Below are 22,896 nucleotides of genomic sequence, written 5' to 3'. Positions count from 1 at the left end.
GGTTACAACAGCTGGAGCTGAGCCGATCCGAAGCCAGGAGCCAGGAGCCTCTTCTGCCCAACCCCTACATTTTAAAGTCTCTGGATTGGATTTTCCCGACTCGAGCTTCTTGCTATTATAGACCCTTTAAGGTGACATTGATGGTCCAAGTAATTGGATTCCTGCCACTAGTGTAGAGTCTCCTTAAGTGATTTCCTCAACCAAGGTCACCTCCTCTCAGCCCGCCCCACTGTTTCGGGTACTTGGGGGAGTGAGCTGTGTCGAAGAAGCTGTGTCTGCTGCTCAGATACCCTCCCCTTCTCTGCCTATCAAATAAAGAGATTAAATAAATTGAATTCATAACCAAGTCTCAGGGATGGTCATTTGTCTGATGTCACAAAGCTAACCTTGGGAATAAAACCTGTGAAGAAACTTGGTTGCATGGGTTCTAAAGCTGGTGTGCTAAAGCGCAAAAACATCACTGCCTTGTAAGGGGCTGCCTGATTTGGTTCTCTGATTTTAAATAAAGATGACTCACACAGGAAATGCCAGCTGCGGCCTAAGAGTGTGTGCTGTTGGGTTTATTAAACATATTGGATTTGGAGGCTGTTTCCTTTTTATTTGTGTGTTTGTTTCTTTAGTGGTTGGGGAAAGAGCCGCTCCTGTTTGCTAAAGGCCCCATTTATTACTGGGCTGCTTCACAGATCTAGCTTGCTGGCAGGCCCACGAGGATGCTTGAGTTTATAACTCAGCATTTAGAACTCCAGCCCCGGAGGTCAAGGATGAACCGTTGGCTCTTTGCAGGAGTGTGCTGTGAAACAGAGACTCCACGACCGCTTCCCCCTGGGATGTTTTGTTACTTTGCCAATATTTAGAAAATAGTGCTTGTTTTTAGTTTTAATCCATTTCTTCCTCCCTTGACTAGCCCTGTCGATATATAGAACAACTGCTCCAAAAGCAGTGGGTTTCCAAGGATGCGGTTATTAAATGTGGCCTCTGTGTCTTGTGTTTTAAACCTTTTCCCCCACGCGGTCTGGTTTTCCCTCTGCTGTCTGATGGCTGACAGGTAGTTCACTCCTCTGATTGAAAGATTGGTACTTCTACCACATGGGAGTCTCATCACAAAGCAAAATTAACACCGCTGGTCTGGATTTTTTCCACATTTTCAGTCCCATTCCAAAGGGCTCGAGAATTGAGTATTAGCTGATGAGACTGGTAGGGAAGGGGAAGCATCTGAGTAGTATCCTAGGTAAAGGAACTTTGTGTTCAGACACAGGGATTTTTTTTTTCTAAGTTCTTTATTGCCTTTATTTTCAGAGTTGGTCTGTGAGAACTTATAACAGTCATATGGAAGTTATATGCCTTTATTGTTTTCCTTATTGCTTTTATATGTAGCATATAAAACATTTAAAATCAACCATTAGTTTTGGATTTTTCTTTTTCAGATGCCAAAGAAATTGTTTTAAAAGCCCAGATCTTAGCTGGAGGAAGAGGAAAAGGTGTCTTCAATAGCGGGTTGAAAGGCGGTGTTCATTTAACCAAAGAGTAAGTGTGAAGGTGTCCTGTTGTTTGTGTTTCAGCCAAGCGATTATGGAAGACGTCGTCTGTGATTGATGGGTGCACTGAGAAGCAAGACTGTTGTGTGGGGTGTGAGCAGTAATAGCAAGAAGAGGAAACTAAATTACAGGTGTGGAGTTGTGTCAGTGCCTGCTCGGCCTCTGCTCTCATGAAAGGATTCTTGCAAGTAAAATGCTACTTCAGGAATGTCATTTCCCTGTTAAAGGATCCACAGTGCTGACATTGAGCATGGCCTCTAGTCTGACAGTCCAGGCCAGCTTTGATCTGAACCTGTCTTTCTTGTGCTGTCTCTGACATATCCAGGACCCGAACTCTCCATCCTGGTTCTCTTTTTCTTTTTCATTATTTACTTACTTCTTTATTCCTTTCTCTCTCCCCTTCATTTTCAATGAATCCCAGACTGTCTCCTTTCAGATCTGCGCTCACCTCTTTAAACCCATTAGGCAGTTCAGCAGTGTCTCTTTGAGTGTGATTTATGTACAATGAAAGCATGGCAGAAGTCAGTGAACATCTTACACTGAATTTATTCTTTTACTCTCTGACTTTCTCATTAGTTCATTCACTCCTCCCTTACTGATTTCTCTTGCTGAGTCTCTTGGCTGGTTCTGGGTACCTGACAGATGAATGGAAAGACTTTTGTGTGTCACGAGTGTGGAAGTGGATCCTGTGCATGGAGGAGGTGAGAAAGCGGACATTCTGCCTTAAAATGACTTTTAGCAGGCATTTATTTTCTTTTTCTTTTCTCTTTGTGTTTCTCTCTTAGCCCTAAAGTTGTGGGACAGCTGGCTGAACAGATGATTGGCTATAATCTAGCAACAAAACAAACTCCAAAAGAAGGTGTGAAAGTTAACAAGGTAATATGGATGCTTTTGGTCACTTTATGTATATGTGTAAAAAAATATATAAGCCCTGCTTCAGTTTTGACAGAATGCAATGAATCATTGCTCTTTTTTCATTTATTTACTTAAAATTGTTTTTTCCTTATTTAGAAGATAGGGGGAGAGAGAGGGAGATATTTTTGTTAAATGGGGTGGGTGAGTGATTGAAACATTAGCTTCCCATTTCAGAACACAAACACATTCTGGTTAACACTGAAAGGGACCCACGACAATGACCTTAAACTCAACAAGTGAGAGCCACTCAGCACTTTCCAGTTCCCTCTGTCAGAACTCCATTGGAGTTTGTTTCTTAAATGCCCCTGAGCCTTGCTTTGTGAGGACTCCCACTGGAGCCACTAGCCTTGCTGGGAGCGTATTGTGTTAGTGACTGGGACTCCCATGTATGTTTAACATAGGTACGCACATGGAAAGTGAGTCCTGGGAAAAGTGGCCTGCCTCAGCCCCATTATTGTGAATGGTGGAGCTGAAGCCTGGCCTGACTATGCCTCTACTCACCGGGTCACTGTGTGTCATAGCCACCCCTCATGTTTCAGTGACCCAGTACCTGCTCCCTGATTTGTTTGACCCAGTGCAAAATCATGAAGCAAGGGGCACAAATTTCAGGACATCTGTAGCAGAATGTTGGAACAACAGCATGACCTGCCTGGACCCAGGACCTTGTGTGACTTCATATATGACATGCTAGACCTAGGAAACACCCACGGTTAGCAGTCCCTGTCCGAACACTGATTTAGAGCTCCACATTTTTTTAGCTCTCTGCTCCATTGGCATAACTTTGCAGAGCAATATTCTCTTGTTTGTGCATTGTTTAGAAATACTCCTATGATGTATTTTGTCTCTACTTTTTAGAGAGAGTGTTTGAAAAATTCTTGACATGACCTAAAAAAGTTACTAACATGTTAGTGTCACACGAGAGGGTCTAGCCTTAGTTCTTAGTGTCCCAGTAAGGAACACGGAGCTGGATGAAGATGGGGATACTGATGGATCGTTGGCTCTGTGACTCTGAGAACACAAAGCCTGTGTAAATGTGGAAAAAGTAGAAAAAGACTGCTTGATTATTTGCGTTCCCTGCTGCTACTCAGGGAGATGGGTGAACTTGTCAAAACTCAGCACTATGGGACAGAGTTTTGGCCTAGAGACTAAAATGTCTGTGTTTCACATCGGAATGCTTGAATTGCATTCCCGCCTTTGAAGCCTGACTCCAGCTGACGGTTGATGCAGACCCTGGCAGACAGTGTGTTAAGAAACGGAGTCCTTGTCATCCTCATGGGGTAACTGAGTTGATTTCCTGGGCCCTGGCTTTGAACAGCCCAGCCCAGGCATTTCAGGAATAAACCAGCAGACAGAAGAGTCCTCTCTTTCTCTCTGTCCCACTGACTTGCAAAATTCAAGTGTGTGTGTGTGTGTTTGTGTTTTTGTTTTTTTGTTTGTTTTTGTTTTGTTTTTTGCTTTATTTCTTGGGCCAAAACATTAATTTCCATTTTAAATCAGCATATGGGTCTTTACCTGTATGATGTATTCAAAATTTTTCCACAAAGGACATGATTAATATTTTTATTGGTAGGAATATCTTGTTTTTTATGGGTACAAAGAATTTTAGATTAGAAAATGTGACACATTTTAAAAGCACATAAAAATACATATACAAAGCAGATTCATACTGGGTAGTAATAAAATTCTGTACAAAATTAGTTTGGAGATAAGTTCCTAAAATACCAAAGATAAGTGTATTCTTGTATATTGAGTCATTGCCAGAAATCCACTAGGTTGATTTATATTTAAGTACTTTTTTTTTCTGGTTGCAGAAGGGATTAGTATGTAAAAAATTCCAGTTGTACAGAAATATATAAATTACAAATTAAAAATTCCTTGTGTTCTCACCACTCAGAAATAATTGCCAAATTCTGATCTTATCCTTTCTGTGTATAAATTATATCTTGCCACGTTTATATGACATTAATATACTGTGTATGGTGGGTCTCTAAGATGTTCATAGAAAATGTGTGTTATAGAAGAGTTATAAAGAATTTCAATTTCTTTGCATTCAATTAAATTATTTTCTGTTTCTGTGAACTTTCCATTTTTTAAAAATCTAAATAATTATTTATTTTTATTGGAAAGACAGATCAGATTTATGGCAAGGAGACACAGAGAGATCTTTCATCCACTGGTTCACTCCCCAGATGGCTACAATGGCCAGAACTGAGCCAATCTGTAGCTAGGAGACAGGAGTCCTTTATAAGTCTCCCGCCTGGGTGCAGGGTCCCAAGGCTTTGGGCCCTCTTCTACTGCTTTCCCAGGCCATAAGCAGGGAGCTGGAAGGGAAATGGAGCAGTTGGAATTGGAACAGGTGCCTGCATGGGATCCCGGCACTTTCAACGCAAGGATTTAGCCATTGAGCCATGGCACTAGGCCTGAGCTTCTCTTTCTTTCTTTTCCTTTTTTCTCTATTTGAAACAAAAATAGACCAAGGATAGAGCACCCATGTACTAGTTTTTTCTCCAACTACTCACAAGAGTCAGGGCTGAGCCAGCATAAAAGCCAAGGAGACTGGCCCCAAATTTAGGTCTCCCACATCCGTGGCAGAGACCCAACCACTAGGGTATAGTCTGCTGCATCGCAGGGTCTGCCTTAAAGAAAGGTAGCATTGGGAGCAGAACCATGGCTGGAAACGAAGCACTCCAATAAGAGCTGTGAGTGTCCAAAATGGTTTAACTGTAGGCTTCAGTATGTAGCTCTCCATCAACGTTCTAAAGTATCCTACCGGAATTTTGGACAGCTTGCCATAGCAGTATTTCTAATTCTGTCTCTTCTGATTGGGTGGGGATGTGGTATACAGTGAGTGAGAATATGTCATAATTAATGGTTAATCAGTTTTTGATTGATGGGTGTTTGGTGCATTTTACAGATATTGTGACAGTGATTATATTGAATGTTCTCATATGTAGTCAAATCTACAGGCACCGTGGTGACCACATCTTTCATTTTTAAGATGTGAAGTGTCCATGAAGGTCTCAATAACAGTAGCAGCTTCTTGTCGGCTTTCTGAGTCTCGTAATTTTCCCTGTCGATTGCTTCTTTTCTTGGAGTGATCCATGGCGACAGTGTTCAGGAGCCAAGGTGGAGTGAGGGATTAAAGTTCTCTTTTTGGACTTACCATATATCTTGATAGAGCCAAGGAAAAACATTGGCAACACATGCAAGACTTATTAGTTAAGACCCTACTGTGTTGTTTTTTTTTTTTTTAAGATTTTTATTGAAATCAGATATACAGAGAGGAAAATAGATAGAGAGGAAGATCCTCCATCTAATGATTCACTCCCCAAGTGACCACAGTGGCCAGTGCTGCGCCAATCCGAAGCCAGGAGCCATGAACTTCCTCCAGGTCTCCCACGCGGGTGTAGGGTCTCAAGGCTTTGGGCCATCCTTGACCATCTTTCCAGGCCTCAAGCAGGGAACTGGATGGGAAATGGAGCTGCCTGGATTAGAACTGGCGCCCACATGGGATCCTGGAGCGTTTTCTTGTAAAGTCTTCATTTTTGGCATAATTTTTGTTTTATATGATGGGACCATGATTTTTTTTTTAACAAACTGAGAAGTGTTTCCTGGAGTGACTGTCTTATTTCACATTGCCATCAGCCAAGTATGAGTAATGGAGGTTCTTTATAACCTAGTCAATATCTACTGGTATTAATGGTTTTTATATATGCGTTAGCTATTCTTACAAATAGGTACCAATATTTGTGTTTTTATTGTCCTAGTTGTACTAGTTTGTTCATTAATTTTTTCACCTGCTTGTTTGTCATCTGTGTGTTCTCTTTGGGGAATTGCTTATATCTGTTATAATTTGTTCACATTGAAACTTGCAATTTCCCCTTGCACTGGCATGAAGAGATGGCATGTTTGTGGGGTCGGTTAGTGTCTGGTCAGGGCTGGAGGGAGCAGGTTTAGCAGTTTTGGTCCTTCTGCCATGGGAGGATGCAACTGGAAGACCTTCGCTAGGCACAGTGTAAGCTCCTTGATCTGGTACTCGTCAGACCCCAAAAGTGTGAGGAAGCAAATTTTTCTTTATAAACATCCATTCTGTGGTGTTTTGTTAGGGCAGTACAAATAGACAGCAAACAGTGCTTTTTGCCCTTGTTCATCTTTTCACTGTTGAGTTTTGAGTTATCTAATGCTAATCCCTTGTAGGATTTGTGCTTGGAGAAATATTTCTCCCATGATATAACTTAAATATTCATCTTTCTAAAATTGTCCTGGAAAAAGTATTTTTGATGAAGTTCAGCATATTGATACTTACGGGTTTGTGCTTTTGGTCTTAGAGCTGAGTAGATTTTTTTTAAGCCCAAATAGCAACACTTTTTTCATTTTTCTCCCTAAATATTTTATGTTTTAGGCTTAAATCTGTGATCCATTTTGTTTTCCCTTTTGAATGAGGTCTGAGACTTGTTGATGCTTTCTAAATGTTTGGTTTCGAATGAAACTACGTCTGCCTACAAATGTCCGTATCCAGGTTCGTGGCAGTATTTGTGCTGTCTGCTTTGCCAGCATCAAGTCTGAGACTTGCGAATCCAAAAGCAAACACCAGAGGCCTCACTGTCATCTCTGTCCTTGGATCTCAAACTCCCAAGCTCCTCTGCTGTCTTCCGTGTGACTTTCAGAGTTATCTTAAGTTTTCTGTGTATTTCGTGGCTGGGTTTATTTGTAGCTAGCAGGAGGGAAGGACAGGAAGTGCTTCCTTCATGTTCTTGGAAGTCCTGGATTCTAGAAGGTTTCAGTTTTTAGTTCCTTTGAGAAACTATTTAAACACACAATGTATTTTTACACTTTGGATGTTTTCTAACTCTGTGCCACTGTGTTGTGTGCTTCTTAGGGTAATAACAGGGATTCTGAGCTGGATTCCTCCGGGTGGCCTGCGATTTAGAACCAGGAATGCTCTATGTTAAATATAGATATCAAGTCTACTTCTTTTCTTCTTTCTTCACAGTCCTGTTATAGTTTTTTTTCCCTGCCAGTCATCCGTAGAGCCTAGTTTGAGTAGCACAGTTTAAAGATAATACATAGATTGTGTGATCAAATAAAAAACATTTAATAGCTTTCTCTGCTGGCAGAATTCACAAAAAGATGCATGCTTGGTGTAACATAGATGGAAGGAATGCTCTTTTGAAATGCATCTTGGGCAGGGGAGTCAGAATATGTGGAATTCCTTTAGATTTCTCTTGGAGTGTTTCTAAAATTCTGTGATTATGTGGGTCACATACAGATTGCTTATACTGTACCCAAACTGACCCGTGTATGAAATTTCTGGAAATGTTGCTTGATAGTCCTTCTTCTTTGGGGGATGTTTTCATAATGAGTGATACATTGTTTCTGCCAAGCAGGAACTGTATGAAGTGTCACCTGCTCTTTACAAACAAGATGTGGATGGCAGAGCACACCTGTCAGTGTTTCAGAAGAGAATAGGACTCTTAGGTGACACTTAACCTCAAAAGTTGTAATGTTGTGTGGCTTCTTAGAATGACCTGCCAATCACCAGACTAAGTATTAGGAAGGGGGCAGTGGTTAGGCCAAACACAATCCAGGATCACAAACACAATCCGTTCTGGATTTTGTGCCCATCTCATTACTTAAAATAATGCTGTCTCCTCATTTTCGGAAGACTATGATTGCTTTTGTTTCTGTCTGCAATAATATTAATGTTTATGAAAGCAATCCTCATGTTATTTCTGTAAATGACAAATTGTTGCTTTATTTGGCAATGAGAGAAAAGAGCCAAGTATTTTTGCTGTAGATAGTGTCATTCTTTTCAATCGGAAAAATCTGGTGTTTTTTTTTTTTAAGATATTTTTATTGGAAAGGCAGATTTATGGAGAGAAAGATCTTCTATCCTCTGGTTTACTCTCCAAATAGCTATAATTGCCAGAATTGAGAGCTGATCAGAAGCCAGGAGCTTTTTCTGGGTCTCCCACACGGGTTCAGGGTCCCAAGGCTTTGGATTGTCCTTGACTACTTTCCCAGGCCATAAGCAGGTAGCTAGATGGAAAGTGGAGCAGCTTGGACACAAACCAGCACCAATATGGGATTTCAGTACATGCAAAGTGAAGATTTAGCCACTGAGCCATTATACTGGGACAATAATAAGAAATTTTTAGCATTACTGTTTTTTTTTTTTAAGCTCCTGAAAACTGACTGGAGAGTTAGGTATCTGGGGACAGTTGACCTTCTTTGGTTTGCATTGTGGGAAAGAGAACCAACTTGAAATCAGGAATGTTTTATGATAATTTAGTTCTTATATGCTCCTGATTTTCCATTTGTGTTAAAAGAATCAATATAAACACCATTGTGTTGTTTTCTAAAATCTTATTTTATTTACTTGAAAGGTAGAGTTACAGAGAAAAAGGTGAAGGAGCAGGAGGCTGAGGAGAAGGAAAATAGAGAAAGTGAGTGAGTGAGTGAGTGAGGGAAAGAGAAAGAGAGAGAGAGAGAGAGAGAGAGAGAATGAATATCTTCAATCTGCTGGTTCAGTCCCCCAAATGACTGCAACAGCTAGAGTTGGGCCAGACTGAAGCCAGGAGCCAGGAACCTCTTCCTGGGCTCTCATGTGGGTACAGGAGCTCCGGCACTGTAGCCATCTTCTGAGGTTTGAACAGCTCACCATATGAGATGCTAGAATCGCAGAGAGTGGATTTACTGGCACACCAAAGAACCAGGCTCTGTATTATCTTATTTTTAAGTGATGATAAGATCAATAAAGTTTAAAGAATGCTATACTAATTACAACATAACTTTTAGGTTATTATCTATTTAGTCCATTTCATGTAACCTAAAACAGCATTTTGGTGGCAGCTGAGTAGATGAAGTCTAAGGCTTTTTAATCCCATAACTCTGCATGAAATGTTTTGACGAACTACTTTTAGTAATAGCAGTAGGTATGATTTCATTCTCTTGTATCTACTTATGGGGATGTCGTGTGTATGTTGGCACACTCCCTGTCTTAAGAGCATCTGTACTTACCAAACTATTATTTAATCAGGCACAAACCTAGCCACTTTACCTCTAACTTCCTTATCTTTGGGGATACAGATATAAAATGTAGGCATTTACTCCCCCCCCCACACGTGCATGCACGCGCGCGCACACACACACACACACACACACACACACACACACACACACGCACAATTACTAAGTAACATTTTATAATTATTTATTTGAGTAACGGTTAGTGAGGAAGACAGTGAGATCTTCCATCCACTGATTCACTCTCCATATGGTTGTGACTGCTGAGCCTGGACCAGGCCAATGTCCTGAGCCTGCTGGAGCTTCATCCAGTCTTCCACGTGTGTGCAGAGGCATAAGCACGTTAGACACCTTCCACTTTCAGAGGCTCATTGACAGGGAGCTCAGTTAGAACTGGATCCGCAGAGACTTGAATCCATTCTCATTTGGCTGCCAGAACTGTGCTTTTGGATATAACATTTAAGAGAAATCAGAGTCCGTATACGTGTCTGTGACCTGTGTCTACTGTCTACTGTTAGCACTTCAAAGTGTAGTTAGTACTCCAAAGCACAAAGCAAGAATCTCAGGAAGGTGTTCCAAGCTGTACTATTAAGAATAGTGGGAGAAAAGCACTGTAGAATGTGTGATGTACTTCCATGTGCAGATTCTGCCAGCATGGTGCTTGAAGATGCGTATGATGGTGTTCATAGATACGTATAAAGTGGACTGAGAAGGTAGCTCTGGTTTGTCCTCATGCAGTTGCTTCACGTACTTGTAGTTGTGCTCAATATAAGGACCCCTGGCTGAGGCAGTGAGTGTAAAATGAATTGCATCCTTCTCATGTACCCTTTGCCCGAGTCATGGCCTTGGCTGGGACCACATTCTCCCAGAGGAGCATGTGCCGTGCCCCATTCTGATGATCATAAGCGTTCCAGTCAAGGTGAGCTCACAAGCACCAGGAATGCTAGGGCCCCAAGAATGTTCATGAATTGTGGATGGAAATAAAAGGCTGTTCTTTTTTGTTTGTATACTTTTGTTATCATTTGAGTTTTCAGATAGGCAAATATTATGTTTATAAATTAAAAGAAAATGCCAAATGAAATAAAATACACTGATCTTAGAGACAGCAGTGTGTCAACATGGGAAGCGTAGGACTTACTGTAAAAGAAGCCTTCTTTGGCAGGCAGGCTTCGTTTCCCATCAGTGAAATCTTAGCAAAGTCCAAATCCTAGTTTTTATGTACTGTTAAAAATCACAAATTAAAAGAACACTTGTTTCCCTGGAGTTTTTCTTAAATGACAGGGTTTCTCGAAGAGAAAGAAAATGAAGATTTAAGTGAGAGGTTCCTTAAGGCAAACACTGCCTTTGATTTAACGAGTTTACTGGATCAATTAAAGATCTGGGAACAGGCATTGTATACCAGGAGAGCCAAACTCTGAAATCTCAGCCCGTGAACTGGATGGGTTATAGGAGCCTGAAAGGAAAGGCATTTTATTTGTATGGCAAGTTTGTACAGTTTAGCAAGTAGAAATCGGCTCGATGGTGAATTAATTTATTTTTCCAATTGCTGTGGTAGGTGATGGTTGCCGAAGCCTTGGATATTTCCAGAGAAACCTACCTGGCTATTCTGATGGACAGATCATGCAATGGCCCTGTGTTGGTGGGCAGTCCACAGGGAGGTGTTGACATTGAAGAGGTGGCAGCTTCTAATCCAGAACTTATCTTTAAGGTATGTTGGGACTTGTGAGGAGCCTGTGTTGATAAAATTGTTAGAATAGAAACTTGTGTAATGCAGTGTTACAAGCTGGGAACAGTAGATCTGAAGTTGTATGGAGAAGGTGAAAGTGTGGTCCAAAAATTCTCTCCCAATAGTCTGAGTGTGTCTCTAAGCCTCATTTTTTTAAGTGGGCAAAATGAAGATGGAACTGGTTATAACGTGTATGAGGGGATGTACGTAAAGTGCTTCCCACTTAAGGAATAAGGGGTTTGTGGGGAAGTTGTTAAAATCTTACAATTCCATTTTGCTCGCAGAGACTCTCAGTGTAGATAACATAAAAGATTTACAGCAGGACCATTTCATACTTTAATATTAAAAAAAATTATTATTGATTGTATCTATTTGAAATGCAAAGAGGCACCCTGCCCACCTGCTGTTTCACTTTCCAGCTGCCTCCAACAGCCAGGTCTGGGCCAGGCTCAAGGTAGTAGCTAGGAACTTAAGCTGGGTCCCTTCCACACCGTACAGAAAACTAGCATCAGAATCCATGAGAGTCTGGAACAGGACTTAATCCCAGATGCTCTGACAAGGGGTATGGCATCCCAAGTGACATTTTAACACCTTTGTCAAACACTCAGCCCTTCCTATTTCCTCCTCTTTTTTTTTTTTTTTTTAAATTATTTTACCTTTTTTCGAGAGTAAATGTTATTTCTTGTTTCATTGGATAATGTGCTCATATGCTGGTAATTAGATTTTAATATACTTTTACAGTGCTACATGTTCCCATAAACTATCTTGGAAGTAAAAATTAACACTTTGCAAAGTAGTTTACCAATAATACCCTGCTATATTTAAAATTAATATTCCTTAATCAAGCCATTCTGTTTGTTAAGAAAATGTCAGAATGCACGAAATAATGTGTGAATGTTGCATCTTTTTGAGATTGTTATATTAATAATTATCAGCAACAGCAGACTCTAAATTATAGGATAATATTTAACCTGTGTATAACAAGCTCTTATCCTAACAGCAATATTAGACAGAAAAGTCTTCTTTTGGAAACTCTCCAAAATGTCATAAAAATTAACTGACTAAATATTCATCAGTGCCATCTGCATAGTAATTAAAAGTGAAACCTGCTATCAGATTGTCTTGTCGGCTTGGCACCTTGAAGAATTATATAGTTTTTGGAAGGGCTGTTTCGTGGATGGCCTGCTAATTAAAACATACCCTATGGGCAGCCACCACAGTGGCCCTGCTCGGAGATCTCTGGAAAGGTGCCACATTCTAATTAATTACTCATTTGCAAATAAATACTAAGCATTTTCTTTGGAGGTTGTAAACCTTCTCACCAGACTATTCTGAATTTCATTCACTTGAGTGCTTTCTCCTAGGAACAAATTGACATTTTTGAAGGAATAAAGGACAGCCAGGCTCAGCGGATGGCAGAAAACCTCGGCTTCCGTGGACCCTTGAAAAACCAGGTACACGAGGGACGGGAAGACAAATGTGTGTGGCCTGTGTCAGAAAACATCAAGAATCTTGCCTAATTGCTTAGAATGTTTGTGATTACGAGGAAGCAAGATTTCCAGTTGTCTATGACCATGAAAGATATTTCCTGAAGATTTTGTGTGACACATGCATATGTGTGAGTGCTGTACACTGGTGTGTATACTTTGTGATAGAATCTCTGTTTTGTTAGTAATTTCCACCTAGTACCTTTGCGACTCTTACACTCCAAAGTTCACTTTCGCCATCTGTAAAATGTGGGTGATGGTAGTTCTTAAGAGACGTACTGTGAGCATTAATTCGGTGGAGTGTGAACATGCTTATTATGATACACCATAAAGGCCAGTTAAGTTTGTTATGGATAATGTACATTGCTTAACTAATTACTATTTTTCATAGCTAATGGGCACTTCAGAAGAATATTGATGGCGTGAAAGTGGAATTTAGCTGGGAACAGTTTAAAATACGCCAAATGAACAATGAAATTCCTTGACTACTAAGGCAGAAAAAATTATCGTGAGAGCAGTTGAAGGACGGAGTCTGAGCTCCTCCACATGGCCCTGCCTCGGGTCCAGCCCCTGGATCCTGAGGGGTGTGGGCACACAGCTCAATTTCCTCGTTCTGCAGTTGCATCACGAGAGCTCCTACTTCCTGGCATTACCCAGGACACATGAATTACTCTAGATTGCACATGCACATGTGTGAGTGTGTTTGTAGATTCATGTGTGTATGTGTGCCATGTCCTGCCTGGGACTCCGTGATGGTTACTAAGTATGCCCTTTAATTACGCAGTACTATTTCTGACCTGGTTTTTTACCCCCCACCTTCTATGTTTTATTTTAACTGACTCTTACATGTAGAAACTTTTTGGTGACAGTAGGAAGTCAAAGAAGAGTAAAGTACAATATGATTTTTTTTTAAATGTATGTTTTAACGACATTTTAAACAACATTTCATTTCAAAGTAAGAATTCCCTTGGAAAGCAAAAGATCATAGATTGTAGAATAGACAGAATCACCCAGGACCAGAGCTTGGGAGAAGTGAGGAGGGGTTGGGATTTGATGTCCGACTTTAGGAACGAATTTGTCATTTCTGAGACCGGCGAAACAATGCCAAGGGGGTGCTTTGTTGATGAAGATACTGGAATATTCTTGGATCTGTGTGGTAGTGGTTAGTTTAACCTCCATCAGCAAAGTCACTTGATATTTACAAATGATCATCTTGTGTGGTAGTTAGGTTCTCAGAGGGCCATTCTGCCATTTAGACTCTGCTAGCTGCACTGTCCTGTGTCCAGCTCCACAGTGTATCAAGCAGCCCTGCTCTACAGCACTTTTTAAAAATCATTATTATTGGAAAGTCAGAATTACAGAGAGAAGGAGAGACAGAGAGAAGTTTCTTCCATCTGCTGGTTCAACACCAAGTGGCTGTAACAGCTAGAGCTGAGCCAGGAGCTAGGAACTTCTTCCTGGTCTCCCACATGGGTGCAGGGTCCCAAGGCTTGGACCATCCTCTTATGTTTTCCCAGGCCATAAACAGGGAGCTGGAAGGGAAATAGAGTAAACGAATACAAATTGGAGCCCATATGGGATCGCAGTGCATACAAGGTGAGGATTTTAGTTACTATGTTACCATGCCGGGCCCTGCTCTACAGCGTTTTATACACCTCCATTTTTCTTGCATTCACCTTTGCTAGACCGAGCGTGAGTCACACCAGAGCTGTCTGTCCTTCTCACTTCATTGTTGCTGAAAACCTACAAGATGCTTGGCGTGTGTGTGTGTGTGTGTGTGTGTGTGTGTGTGTGTGTAATATGAACCATTTGGCACGAGCATGAATCAGTGAAACAACACAGCATGTTAATTTTGAAGAAATTGTAGGGAGTGAGCAGGAGGTAGCTTTACGTGGCAGAAGGATAAATCTTGAGTGGAAAAATCTGCTGAGCGCGTGGTTTGAAAGCTCAGGAGGTTGCTCCATAGAAGGCATTGTGTTCATCATAATACTTCTCTCCTATGTTATGAGAGAAATACAGGGTGATTCATAAATCCTCTTCACATTTCCCTAATTCCCACAACACTCTAGGGTTTTTGCTTTTTGAGCTTTTGTTTTTAGTTTACTTATCTATTTAATTTCTTTAAAGGGCACCTTGTCAGGGCATCATTTGTGTATATCTGATTCTAGGAGTCATAATCTTTTCATTGCTTACTGAACAACGTTAAGCCAGCAATAATTGATGTCAAAAGTACAGGAAAAAAATTTACATGTAGAGGTCCTTCAGATTGTTTGTGGGAAATAGAATTTTATTTTGGCATAAAAATTTTCAAAATCCATGTATGCATGTTTATGGAAACTATTTACTGTGAAAAACTGCGCAATTTCCAAGGCTTTTTTTTTTTTCAGCACTATAAACTTCTAGTTCTGTTTCCCATTGAATTTTCGAAGTACCTTAGTAGAGTGATTATAAGCTGAGAAAGTAGGTTATGGAGGAAATAACTGACTACAAAGTGATCAACAGAATGTTTTCCTTGACCCATATTTAATATGTTTAGAGCATATTTAGGAAGCAAGAAAACTAGCACCAGGTTGGTATAGTGCCTGCTATTCTCAGTGGTTACACCTGGTCCCATGAACCACTTTTGCTTTCCTACCACTTGTTTGCCATTTAGTTTACACATGTCTTCCATATAGATGTTAAAATAAAGGTTTACTCATAATCTTGTTCACAATATGCTTATGGACATTCTTTGCTCAACAGTAGAAAATAAGATAGTAAAATACCCCCCAAATGTGCTGCTGTACAATTATAGCAGCTTTAACACAGACAGTTTAGGTTTCCTACTGTATTAATAGCGCATGCAAGAGTTTCAGAGCCATCCAAATTTGTACCTGTGGATGAATGACGAAACGAAACAGAACAAGAGAAGGTTGTTCAGTCTTGAAGAGGCTTGTTCTGATGTCCCTCAGCGTGGCTGTGCTCTAATAGCCGCATGAAGAAGCACATGCAATGTGATTCCATATGCAGAAGGTGCTAGAATGATCAAATTCATAGGCAGCAAGGAGAAATATTGGTTGCAGTGACCAGGACCAGAGAGCATGGTGCCCCTTGTTCAGTGGCTTCGATTTTTCACTTTGGAATCATCATGATGGTGTTCTATAGACTGATAAGCATAGCATTGTGAGTGTGCAAGGCCCTGGAGTTGACACAGGCTCTTCTCGGTGTATGTGAAAAATGCATACTGTGGGAAAGCTGTGCATAGATATCAACATTTTTTTTTCTTCGCACCAAAGTACACTTGGGTTTCAATTTCACTATTCCATGGACTTTTTTAAAGTTCCCATTGTGTGGACATTTAAAAGTGGCTGACATAAAAATTCTTACTTTTTTTTGTTGTTGTTTATACCTCAGTTGTTTATTGCTTGATTTTTCCAAAAAGGGTTTATTTATTAATTTAGGGAACAGAGTGGTGGAGAGGGAGAGAGAGAGAGAGATCTTGCCTCTGTTGGTTCACTTCCCAGGTTCCCGCAATGACCAGTGCTAGAGCTGACCCTGTCCCTTCCAAGGGTTCTAGGGGCCCAAGTCATTGTGTCATCACCTGCTGCTTTCCCAGGGCCGTTACTAGGAATTCAGTTTGTTCTCCAAGGTTGGATACCAGCCTCACAAATTGAGGCTCGACCTCCCACAGTGAAGACACTGGTCCAGCCTCAGTCTTTTTTTTTTTTTTAAAGGGAAAATTTGACATAGCTAGAAGATCTAGCTCTTGTGTGGGTTGTGTGTCCAGAGGTTGTTTCTATCATGGGGTTCCACAAAATTATTAAGGTGATGATGAACTCAGCTAGTGTTATTTGAAGACAGACACCTTGCAGAGGTTTGTGGGTGTAGTGGTTCTCTCAGGGGTCACTGATACAGCTCATGTTGCAAGCTCATCCTGTTACTTAGAACTCCCCCCAAATTAAAAAAAAAAATGTATCGATGAGTTATTTCTTGGATTTACACCAAAAAAAAAAAAGATGAATTTTCATTACAAAGTCAGATATATAGAGGAGGAGGAGAGACAGAGAGGAAAATCTTCTGTCCGATGATTCACTCCCCAAGTGACCACAATGGCCAGTGCTGAGCTGATCTGAAGCCAGGAGCCAGGAACTTCCTCCAGGTCTCCCACACAGGTGCAGGATCCCAAGGCTTTGGGCCATCCTCGACTGCTTTCCCAGGCCTCAAGCAGGGAGCTGGATGGGAAGTGGGGCTGCTGGGATTAGAACCGTCATCCACATGGGATCTCGTCATGTTCAAGCGAGGACTTTACGCACTAGGTCACTCCACTTGGTCCAGGATTTACGCTTTTTAACTCAAATTCTGTGTAGATTCAGACAAAAAGAGTAAGCATTAAATAAACTGCTGCAGTACTAAAGAAAATAATGATCAATACTAAATGTGGTCAATACTTTGAGAACAAGATTAGGCTTTTAACGTCTTAAGAGGAAATCAGAGACATAAAAGAGGGTCCCTGTTGTCATCAGGTTTCCCAGTGGCAGAAGTGGCAAACCCACTTGTGAAAGATACATGTTAAACGGGAGAAATACTTGCAGACTTTATGAGATAAGGTGCTGATTTTCTTCAAGTAAAAATGCATGCTTTAAGTTAAAGAAAAAAGATGGTTGGATAAGATGGAAAGGTATCTCTCAAGTTCACAAAATGACATTTAAACTCATTCATAATGAAAAAAGATGCAAATGAAGGATCTGTGTCAGAAAGAGAACTTATTTATTTGTTTATTTTACCTAAGACACAAGCAGTGGTCCAGATGGGTTCTCGGGTAGGTGTGACAAAGTGTAGTCGTCTTCTGGCTTCTAGAGATGAACCTCAGGGGAGGCGTCCATCCACAGCAGTTTAAATCATCGCTCAGTGTTTGAAATCTGTATCTCTTTCTGCTCAACTCTGGGAAACTTATCCTATAAATGTGTAAGCTCAGTGTTATAAGTTATATCAAACTAATTCAGCAGCAGACGCTGAGCATCTAGGATGCCTGTGCCCGTTTTTGGGAACCTAAGTGTGATGGCCACCTCCGACACCTGACGGCAGCTCCCTGGAAGGCAATGGTGATGGCTCCACTGCCTGGGTTCCTGTCACCCACATGGGAAATGTGGAATGAACTCATGGTTCCTCTCTGCTTGGGCAAACTCTCACCCCATCTGGTCTTATTGATTATAGAGATTTGTTTATATCAGTACACTGGTTTCAGATTAGGATTTAAGTAAATTCATAACTAGATGTAAAATGCACTAACATAGCATAAACTATACCTATAAGACGTCTTCAGTCAAATCTAGAACTGCCTCCAATGTTTATACCAACGAAGGTTTATTTTCTGGAATTCGCTACATAGGAGCTGTGTGACTAGATCTTTAATTAAGAGAGAACAACATGGAATAAATCAGAAAATTGTTTCTGTGCCTGGGCTCTAGGAACATGAGAAGAGCCCATGGTGCTACTGACTGTTGGAATCTGAAGCTAGAACCCTGGGGGAATCTCTCAATGGAGCTGGTCCAGCAGGAGCAGGGACAGGCCGCGGGGAGGAGAAGAGGAATAGAAACAAGGTGGCTTTCCCCATGCTCTGTTGTCCTGAACCTATCTACTATTTCCTAAGGGCTGAACTGATGTGGAAGCCAGCTGGCCCAGGAACTTTGAGAGTTCCAGCTCCCCAGAAATACAGCATAGAGATGAGAAAGGGCCATAGACTATAGATCTGGTGGCACATGATAAAGGGTTATAAACCATGGCTAGATTGTCAATAAAATGAAGCCAAGAACGATGCTGAAACCCAGATCTCAGCTCCCACTATAGTTTTGCGTTGAGCCGTAACTCCCATTGGCGTCTCTATCCTCCGCTCACCTACCCAGGCTCGGCCTGCTGGGACACAGAAAGAGAATCAGTGTTGGAAGGAGAGAATGACTGAGAGAATTTGAAGCAGATTGAGAACAGTGAATTCAGAGGAGTAATGCTAGGAGAAGCCTCGGGTATCCTTGTCCTTAGTGGCATTTGCTTTCGGGACGGTGTGCTTTAAGTTTGGACTGTGCTATTGCTGTATTTCTTCAGACCTGCATCTTTCTGTCTTGAAACAGTTTCCACTAGACACTCAGTAATTGTTGTCTCATAGATTATAGGCTTGAATTGATGAATATAATAACTGTTCGGCTCTAGTGTAATAAGGAAAACTTAGTCATTATAAAGTCTCGAAATCATGTTTACTTTTTACTTAAATGGAGCTTGTTTGTATTAATGATTATAGCTTCTATTACAGGATAACTTGGCTAATAGGGACATGATAATTTACAAAAAGATTAACAACGTTTTAAAGCTGTACCAAAAATATTTTGTTTTCTTGGTAATGGTCTCTACTGGTGTATGGAGAAAATTTGAGCGATTCCTTGTAATGAATAGCAGTGGAGATTAATTATGCTTTTTTTTTTCTCTTCAGAAAGCCCAGCTGAAATTAAAGATGTAACTTGCTATTTTTAAAGTTTCATTAATCTAGCAAAATAAATTTTCTGTTACCACTTTGGTGTAATTCCATTTCACTTGATCACATTTAGGCTGCAGATCAAATTAAGAAGCTGTATAATCTCTTCCTGAAAATTGATGCAACTCAGGTGGAAGTGAATCCCTTCGGTGAAACTCCAGAAGGACAAGGTAAAATAATAATAATAATAATAAAATTGAATACATTATGTTTATTTATGCTCGCAATGAAATAAATGCATGAAAGATTGTGGCAGCAGCATTAATTTTTTTCAGTAGTTTATTTTGAGCCATAGTTTCAGACGTTCCTGTGATTCAGTTGAACACTGTGGCATTTGGATATGTTTGCAACCATATCGCGCCTCAAAGGAAGCTTTGTCTCATTTTACTTGAAAGCATTCATGTCCCTCATTGCACCCCCACCAGCCCTGCATGTGGGCACACAGAAATAGAACCCTTGTTTCTTTGGGTCTCTTGCTGCTGTCATGTGGAAGAGTTTGGATGGGGATGGGAACTGTTATGACACCTGCTATTGTACAGCCAGTTTTGCCTGTCTCCTATACTGTAGTTACACCATCCTGGTGAAGTCCTTATTACCTCAAAGAACTCTTTCACCTACTTGTTATAATTTCTACTTGCAGTAGGAGGAAAAGGCCTTTTGGTGTGGTGAAGGTTTGTCTTGTCAATTACTTATAAATAACTATTTCATATCTCATTACCTACCACCATTGTACTATGTCAGGTAGACTGCAAGTGTTCAACAGGTTCATATCAAATTGGTAGCAAAAAGTTTGAATGTGTTTGAGGGGAGATGTTGTTGGGAGTCAGGTAACAGGTGGATAACATAGTATCAGTATGAAAGTTCCTTGAATATGGTCTTCTTCAGTATGTTTCCTCTCACTGCCCAGCATGTTGTGAGCAGTTAGTTGGCTGATAGGATTTCCTTTTGAAGTGATAAATGGGTAAATCCTAATGTGCATTTACATAACATGTGGACCAGGATGGAGATAGCACGTTTCTCCTTTTATCCTGAGCAGAGGATCTTCACTATAATTAAAAACCAAACCAAACCAAACCAAACCAAAACAAAAAATATAAACTAGATGACTAAGTCATTAAAATTAGCAGTCTTGGCTACAAATTCTGGACCTCTTCTTTTGTGGGGTAGATCTGAGCTAGTTGCTTAGTCGGCCTAAGCCTTAATTTTTCTTTCTTAATCCAATAAATAAGTCTCATAAAGTCAGTATGAAAGATGAGGTAACCTGTTGCATATGTAAACATTGTCACACAGAAAGAAAGACATTCCCTAACAATTGCTCAGATGGAGAAAAGGATAGAGGGTGTGGAAAAGGAATGGGTCTCAGATCAGAGCAAGCAGAAGAGTTCCTATTTGAGAAGCCACTGAACAAACATTAATACACCCAGGAAAGCAGCAGAAGAGGGTTCAATTACTTGGGTCCCTGATACCCACAGGAACGTCCCAGATGCAATTCTGGCCTGGGTTTGGACTGGCCCAGTTGCAGCTATTGCAGAAATTTGAAGAGTGAACCAGAATGTGGAAGCTATATCTCTCTTTCTGCCTTTCAAGTAAATAAGGCTTTTTTCTAAAAAAATGTTTTGTTAAAAAATATGTATTTCATGATTTGCATGGATTACCATCAGTGAAAAAATGTGCCATGTAATTTACGTGCAAGTGGCCTTTATTCGTAACTGTTTAATAGAATTTTTCTGGTTCTTCAGGAGCTGAGATCTGAACTCTTGTCTACTAGACATGTTGATTCTGATATGCCACACTGACTCACAGTGCTGTGCTTAAATCTTTTGTTTTGTAGCTTTCCCCCATTCCACTGTGAATTTGCTTTCCTCAGAGTGATCTAGAAGTAGCCTCCAATTTGGGGATACTAGTCAAAATTCATGTTGCATTGAGTGGCTTGTTCAAGGAATGAACAAGGAAGTTCAGTGGGAAAGTTCTTGAAGGTCATGTGTTGCTTTTCAAACTAGTGTGTGCAAGTAACTCAGGACTTCATGTTTGAAAAAATGGAAATTCAGCTGTGGATTGGGATAGAAATCAGACTACAATGCTCTATTTTCTTCAGCCTTTTGGAGCAGGCTGAGGTCTGTCAGTGAGCAGCAGGGGTGCAGGAAGTGTTTTAGAGGGTGTTTGCAAACCTCATGAAGTTTGAGGTTGCATTTTAATTATAAAGAGGAAGGGGATTTTTCATTTTTTTAAAGAATCATGATAAAACAGTTCATTAAAACATTAAGTCTTAACACGATATTTTTAAGAGCAGAATTATCTTTAGCTATTAATTTGTTCATTGTACCGTAAAAGTTTGGCTAATGAATTATATTCACAATTAAATCAGTATGTTGGTTTATAACTCTAATGAGCAGTAGTCAAATTAAACCCAATTAGGAAATGGTGATTAATGACCAAATGTACAAATTGGTCTTCATTGTTGTCATAATGTCCTACAGCAATATTAAGAACTGGAAAGCCGTCATTTATTTTAGCAATATTGATAATCTTAATATCTATAATGTGAAGATTTAAGCTATGTCCATTTATATCAGCAGCATCAGAAGATATGTGAAAATTTTTGCAGTGAAGCCTGATTTAATAATGATGTGTTTGGAGCTCAGGTTCATACCAACATTTCTTTTTACTTTAAGCCACTTTATACAATTTCTTCAGTTTGTAGTTTGCCTTTGCTAAGTGAAGAACATTTTATTTTTAAATCCATGTTATAGCTCATGCAATATTTTTAATATCTAAAAAATATTCATGCATAGTAAACTAAAAGATATTTATTTTGGTGCAGAAAAATCAAATGCATGCATGTGAGGGATGTCTAGGTATGTTTTTGAAGTAGGATTTATTATTTATTCATCTATTTCAGAGTCACAGTTACAGAGCAAGAGAGAGAGGGAGAGAGATTTTCCATTCAGTGATTTGCTTGCCAGACAGCCACAATGGTTGGCTGAACCCAGGCGATTCATTCAAGTCTCCTATGTGGGTGGTACAGGCCCAGACACTTGGACCATCTTCCACTGCTCTATCCAGACCATTAACGTGGAGCAGGATCAGAAGTGGAGCAGCTGGGGCATACACCAGTGCCCACCTAAGGCAGAGGCTTTAACTGCTGTGCCATAGCAGCAGCCTCTAGAAGGATTATGGGATGGAAAAATTACATGGATTTCAAGATTTTTGCATGAAAGAAACTTTTCATCCCATTTTCTTATTGAAATACCATCCAAATTGGTATAACAGATGATGCCAGTTGAAGAGGAACAGTAATCTTGAGAACACTGCTAATAAGCATCCCAAGGATGTTTTTTATGTTTTTAAAAAAAGAATTATTGTCTTGGAACTAGTTTTCTAATTAGTTCATTTGATGAACAATCTGATTCAGAGAATGTAATCTGTCCCTTCCGATGTATTTTGTTGATTCTTAGCCAAGATCACGAGAGTCGCTAGTTAGAGAAACCTGTATCATCTCGGGTTTTTGTTGGAAGTTCTCCTGAGGTGAGAGAAACCTAGTTGTTCTTGTGTGACTGGCTCATGTCCAACGTGACATGGAAGGGAACATTTGATGTATTGGTGAAGATACCACTTGCTATATCTGTATCCCATATTGGGGTGTCTCTGTTTTGGTCCCACTCTGCTCCCAGATGCAGCTTCCTATGAATACCTTCTGGGGAGGGC

The 22,896-nt window shown here is 40.3% G+C and overlaps 1 protein-coding gene across 1 annotated transcript in view; it reads left to right on the top strand.

The window, feature by feature from the left end:
• Positions 1–22,896, top strand: part of SUCLG2 (succinate-CoA ligase GDP-forming subunit beta) — a 261,484-nt gene that overhangs the window by 135,024 nt on the left and 103,564 nt on the right. The window contains exons 3-7 of the mRNA XM_040994784.1: positions 1,425–1,524; positions 2,321–2,411; positions 11,032–11,184; positions 12,567–12,656; positions 19,265–19,361. Coding sequence (XP_040850718.1) covers positions 1,425–1,524; positions 2,321–2,411; positions 11,032–11,184; positions 12,567–12,656; positions 19,265–19,361 — 531 coding nt within the window. The remainder of the gene's footprint in view (positions 1–1,424; positions 1,525–2,320; positions 2,412–11,031; positions 11,185–12,566; positions 12,657–19,264; positions 19,362–22,896) is intronic.

This window comes from Ochotona curzoniae, unplaced genomic scaffold, assembly GCF_017591425.1.
Source record: "Ochotona curzoniae isolate NIBS_2020 unplaced genomic scaffold, NIBS_Ocur_1.0 contig_908, whole genome shotgun sequence".
NCBI classification, from domain to species: domain Eukaryota; kingdom Metazoa; phylum Chordata; class Mammalia; order Lagomorpha; family Ochotonidae; genus Ochotona; species Ochotona curzoniae.
This window is presented reverse-complemented; position numbering and strand designations above follow the sequence as displayed.